A 4920-nucleotide genomic window follows, 5' to 3' on the forward strand; every position below is an offset into this window, starting at 1 on the left:
TCCAGTTTGGTGCTTTTCTGCACTTAATTTGGTACTATAGCCTGAAATTTGGCAATCAGTGCCAAATTTGGTATTTTAGAATGAGTTGGTGGTTTACATTGTTAATTTTGGTACTGTAAACTACTTTGGTGCTTTGCTGTTTTATAGTAATATTTTGAGCTCTACTGTGGATCAAATTATGTATATAGGTGGAGCTCTACAGAAGATTCAAAAGCACGTATCCTGCGGTGGAGTTGTCACTTAGGTCATTTGAGACATTCAAGCCATTTTTTGTCCGAAAATTAAAGGAGCGCTATACTTGCTGTTGTATTTACCATATCCAGATGGTAAACTTCAAGGATGCTTTCAATCAAATGCGCCAGAACAAGTTTGGGCATCACGCAAAGGAACATCCATGTACATGCTCCATTTGTGGTACATAGTGTGAAGTAGGTGAGTGTTCTGCAAACCAGGCAGTTTTTCAGCACATAAGTATCTTGTTGGATTTCATATTTTGCCCTCACCCTAAGGATCATGAATATCATGCACAGAGATGCTTGCTGGGAGAGTTCCCTAGATGTGGTGTAAGGAAGTTGTCATTCTGTCGAGACGAGATTACAACAGATAGCAGGGAGGTGATTGTTAAGATATTTAAGGATGTGGGTATTGGACAGGTTAATGCTGAAGGAAACAAGAAGAAGAGAAAGGAGTTAGTCGTGGAAAGGATGAAAAGTGCAACTTTCATTCATCTTTTTTTCAGATCATCTGAAAAGATTTGTCAAGCACAACTTTGTTTTTAAGTGGCAGGCCCAGCAATTTAAAGACTGCTTGCTAAAGTTTCCAAGCGACGTTGTGGTTTTTGTTGTTGATTTTGCAGAGAATTACAGCTTTAAAGTGCAAAATGAGATTCACTCCATGCATTGGTGGTCAACACAGGTCACAATAGTGGTGCACATCTCTTATATTAGAAATTCAGTAGGAGCCATTGAGAAGACTCTGCATTTTTACATATCATACAATAAGCTCCATGACACGCACTTTGTTCAGGATTGTTTTCTCTCGCATGAAAGTTGGATGAAACAACAAGGACAATGTTTTCATTATCATTGGGTTTGGTCAGATGGTGCCGCTTCACAGTTCAAGGCACAATGACCATACTGTTTTGTAGCCAGGTATTATCAGGATTTCATATGATGCACAACTTCTCCGTTTCAGGACATGGAAAAGGAGAGCATGATGGCGCAGTTCCTGTTATCAAGAGAACCTTGACGCATGAGGAGCTAAAGCCCGATGGCTGGCCCATGAAGTGTGCGGCTGATGTGGTCAATTTTCTAAACGCGAGGTTTAACACAACAAGGGAAGGTGGGGGTGCCAGCACAAGAAGGGTCTTCTGGTTGGTTTCATCGAATGATGTGTTGCGTTCTCCACTATGGGATTGCAAACCAATTGCAAGGTCTCACTCATTCCATTGTGTTGACGGCTACTCAACACACAATCCATGTGATTTGCGTTTTCGGACGCTGTCTTGCTTTTGTGATCCTTGTGTGCATGGGCAATGGAGGAGATGCAATAATAAACAGCGCACTGAAGAATGGAAATATCTCTCCATTGAGCCATTGAAAGAGTCTGTACAAGTAGGTAGTGATGAGGATGAGGATGATGAGTAGAACTACAATGATCTACTTTCCTCCCAAGTGAGTGTGGATATAACCATGCCTATGTATGAAGGAGACACGAAGGTGCAGAGCCAATACTGTCCATTGGGGATAACTTTGCAGTGAAAGCAACCAAGGAGAAAGAGGACTTCTATCTTCTAAAGTGCACCAAAACCATGTACCAGGCACCAAGAGTACTGAAGAACCTTTGGCATAACAAGATCGTAAAGGGTGGAATTCTGGTTGAGGGTTCGTACTATGCCCTGGTTGAGGGCAAAGTTGATACTCATATCCTATTGAATGAGAAACCACCGGTCATGATCTACTCCCATCTTGTTAGAGCCATACGGTTCCCCGTGGAGGTCAAACCGGGCCTGCATAACCATTTTATACTATCCTTAGATATATATGAAAATATCTACAACAGTATGCCATATGAAGAAGAGAGTGACCACGAGGGGAGCCATGCAGCGTAAACCCCAACTACAAGTCTAGCCACTGGCAACAACAGTTGTAATTCTCTTGAATAGAATCTTACTTGTGATCAGTAGTGTGTACTTGCTAATTTGTTTTCAACTGACTCTTGTAGTACCAAATTTGATAGCCAGACTACCTAATCCTTGTTTGATAGCAGCATACTTTAATATGGTTGAAAATATCTTAGGCAGGTGCAAGAATTTGGGTTTAGTTATCAATGGGACAGAAATTAAAGTGGGAAGGAGTAATCAATGCTCATGGGTTATTTGACATTTCTGATGATTCAGGCTTCACATGCAAATAGCAACAGAAAAATTACCAAAGAAGTGGCAAGAAAAGATCATGTGCAGAAAAATTAAGTGCATGTGTAAAACTTTTGCAGATGAAGGTTCATGCCTAGCAATAATTTCTTATTACACAAAAATGCCAGTCTTTTACAGAATCTTTTACACGTCAGGGGGGTCAAACCAGTATGAATACCCTTCCAAAGATACAAAGTAGTCAGCAACATACAGGGAGATGTCGTCCTCTGCATCAAACAAGGGTGTGCGCCGGCTATAAGCGGTGGGAAACTTCTCATCTAGCCATTCTGTGATCCATGGCAGAATGACATCCATGAGATACTTCGGCTTGTTCGGATCATAATAGTTTGGCTCATATGTCCGAATGCAGCAGCACGACTCATAATCGTTCTTCAATGATTTGTATCTCGTGTCATCTACAAGGAGCGTGCTGGCTTCATTAAATTGAGGATGCTTGCGCCAAACTGTTCGCAGGAGCTTCAGGAAAATGGGCTTGTCGCCGAAGTGCCCCAAAAGTCCTGCCACATCCGTCATAGAGGAAGCCCATTTTTCACAATGGGACTGGTCAAAAATATCTTTGTCAAGTAAACTAAGTTGTTAGAGCAGGTATACAATTCAGAGTACCAAAGTCTGAAAAACAGCAACAAGTTTTGTACATAACAGTACCAAAGCACCAAAGTACTAAAGTACCAAAAGTACCAAAAGTACCAAAGGACTTTACCACCAAAGTCTGAAAAACAGCAAGTTCTGTACATAACTGTACCAAAGTACCAAAGGACTTAAATCACCAAAAAAAGAAAAACAGCAAGTTCTGTACATATCAGTACCAAAGTACCAAAGGACTTAAATCACCAAAAAAATAAAAAAAACAAGTTCTGTACATAACAGTACCAAAGTACCAAAGTAAGCTGTGCAAATAGTACCAGGTTGTATGGACAATATCAAGTTGTGCAAACAGTACCAAAAGTACAAAATGTACCAAATGTACGAAAGGACCAAAATGAATAAAAATAACCAAAAAGAACCAAAAGAAAAAAATAGTACCCAATTGTGCAAACAGTACGAAATTGTGCTAACATTACCAAAATTGTGTGGACAGTATCAATTTGTACAAACACTACCAAATCCTATACACGATAGTACCAAATAGTACAAAAAGAACCAATAGTACCAAAATATGTACAAATCAGTAGGCAAAGGTAGATACAATACCAAAATCAGCCAAACGAGTTTGGAAGTTAAGGGATTCATACCTAAAAAGAGACTTTGCATCTTCATCAACTTAGGAAAGCAAGCATGCAGTATGGTCATCAGATTGTGTCTTTGGCTGCAGGACCAAAGCATCACATAGCATTGCCTCCTCAGGCTAAGGATGAAATCCTCTGCATCAAGTCTGACCACGCAGTATTTGTGCCGGGAGACCTGCACACATCGGGGCCTACATCCCTCTGGAAATGGGATTTCCATAAATCTTTGGGTTCTTCATGACAATCCTTCAACAGAACTCCATTCACATCCAGAATGACAAGGCGCTTAGTGCTCGCCTTTACGTCCAGCGGCATTGATGTATCCGATCGCTTTTCATTCAGCCACCACATGTCCATCACTGAAGTACCACGAAGCAAAATGAGTAAAGGAACACCCAGAATTTTGGCAATAGAAAGTGTGGACATTTAGCACCATTAAAGGTTACCAATTGTTGATAACATGACATAACAAGGAACGGACACATTAACATGTGACTGACATGACACCAAACATTGACAAACGCAAAATGGGATTTTATTTCATGATAAGCCAGAAGCAAGTACAAAATGCTATTAAATAACTAATTCTTGGAGGTTCGCAACTTGAGACCACGACCTTTGGGGTGCTTTTTACATTTCATAAGGAAGAGTTTGGAGTGTGTGGCACAATCAATGCTATAACCTGTTTCTAAGGTTTTCGCCTACCCCGCACCTTCGGCCTCCTCCATGGATTTCTTCTCCTCTGCAAAATAAGCTGCCTCCTCCGTGCCATACTCCTTCGCACCCTCCTTCGCACCCTCGGCAGGTTCCGCCTCCTTCGCACTGTCAGCAAGTTCCGCCTCACTCTTTGCCTGCTGCCTCGTCTTTCTGTCTGCCTTCTCCTCTACATACTTTGGAGTTGCATCCAAACACTCGGCCTCCAACGGAACTTCCACTGTCACCTCCTCATCAACCTGAATTTATGCGTTGTTCTTCTTGCCTAGCTCTATCTCTATGTCATCAACTTCCTTAATCGGTTCGCTTTCCTATTTATCCTTCTCCTGCACTTCAGTTTTCAATTTAGCTTCTGCCATACCAGAGCCCACACCAGCCTCAGACCCTTTCCCTTCCACTCTGCTGGCATTAGGGCCTTGCTGGCTTTCCTGCACTTTGGCTTTAGTGTTATCTTTCTCCAAACTAGAGTCTAGAGCAGGCTCACCCTTTTTGCCTTCCATCGTGTTGGCACCAATGTCATGTAGTACTTCATGCACTAACTTATAA

At 41.6% G+C, this 4920-nt stretch overlaps 1 protein-coding gene across 1 annotated transcript; it reads right to left on the reverse strand.

Annotated features, from left to right (window-relative positions):
* Positions 1-2557: 2557 nt before the first annotated feature.
* On the reverse strand, positions 2558-2947 carry LOC147449126 (uncharacterized). The gene has a single exon (XM_086522547.1). The coding sequence runs from the start codon at positions 2945-2947 to the stop codon at positions 2558-2560; it is 390 nt and encodes a 129-aa protein (XP_086378673.1).
* Positions 2948-4920: the final 1973 nt, after the last annotated feature.

The sequence above is a fragment of the Adiantum capillus-veneris genome, chromosome 10 (genome assembly GCF_014529385.1).
Source record: "Adiantum capillus-veneris isolate H3 chromosome 10, ASM1452938v2, whole genome shotgun sequence".
NCBI classification, from domain to species: domain Eukaryota; kingdom Viridiplantae; phylum Streptophyta; class Polypodiopsida; order Polypodiales; family Pteridaceae; genus Adiantum; species Adiantum capillus-veneris.

Coding starts and splice junctions, on each gene's coding strand:
- LOC147449126 (XM_086522547.1), bottom strand. CDS start 2,947: ATGACGGATGTGGCAGGACTTTTGGGGCACTTCGGCGACAAGCCCATT.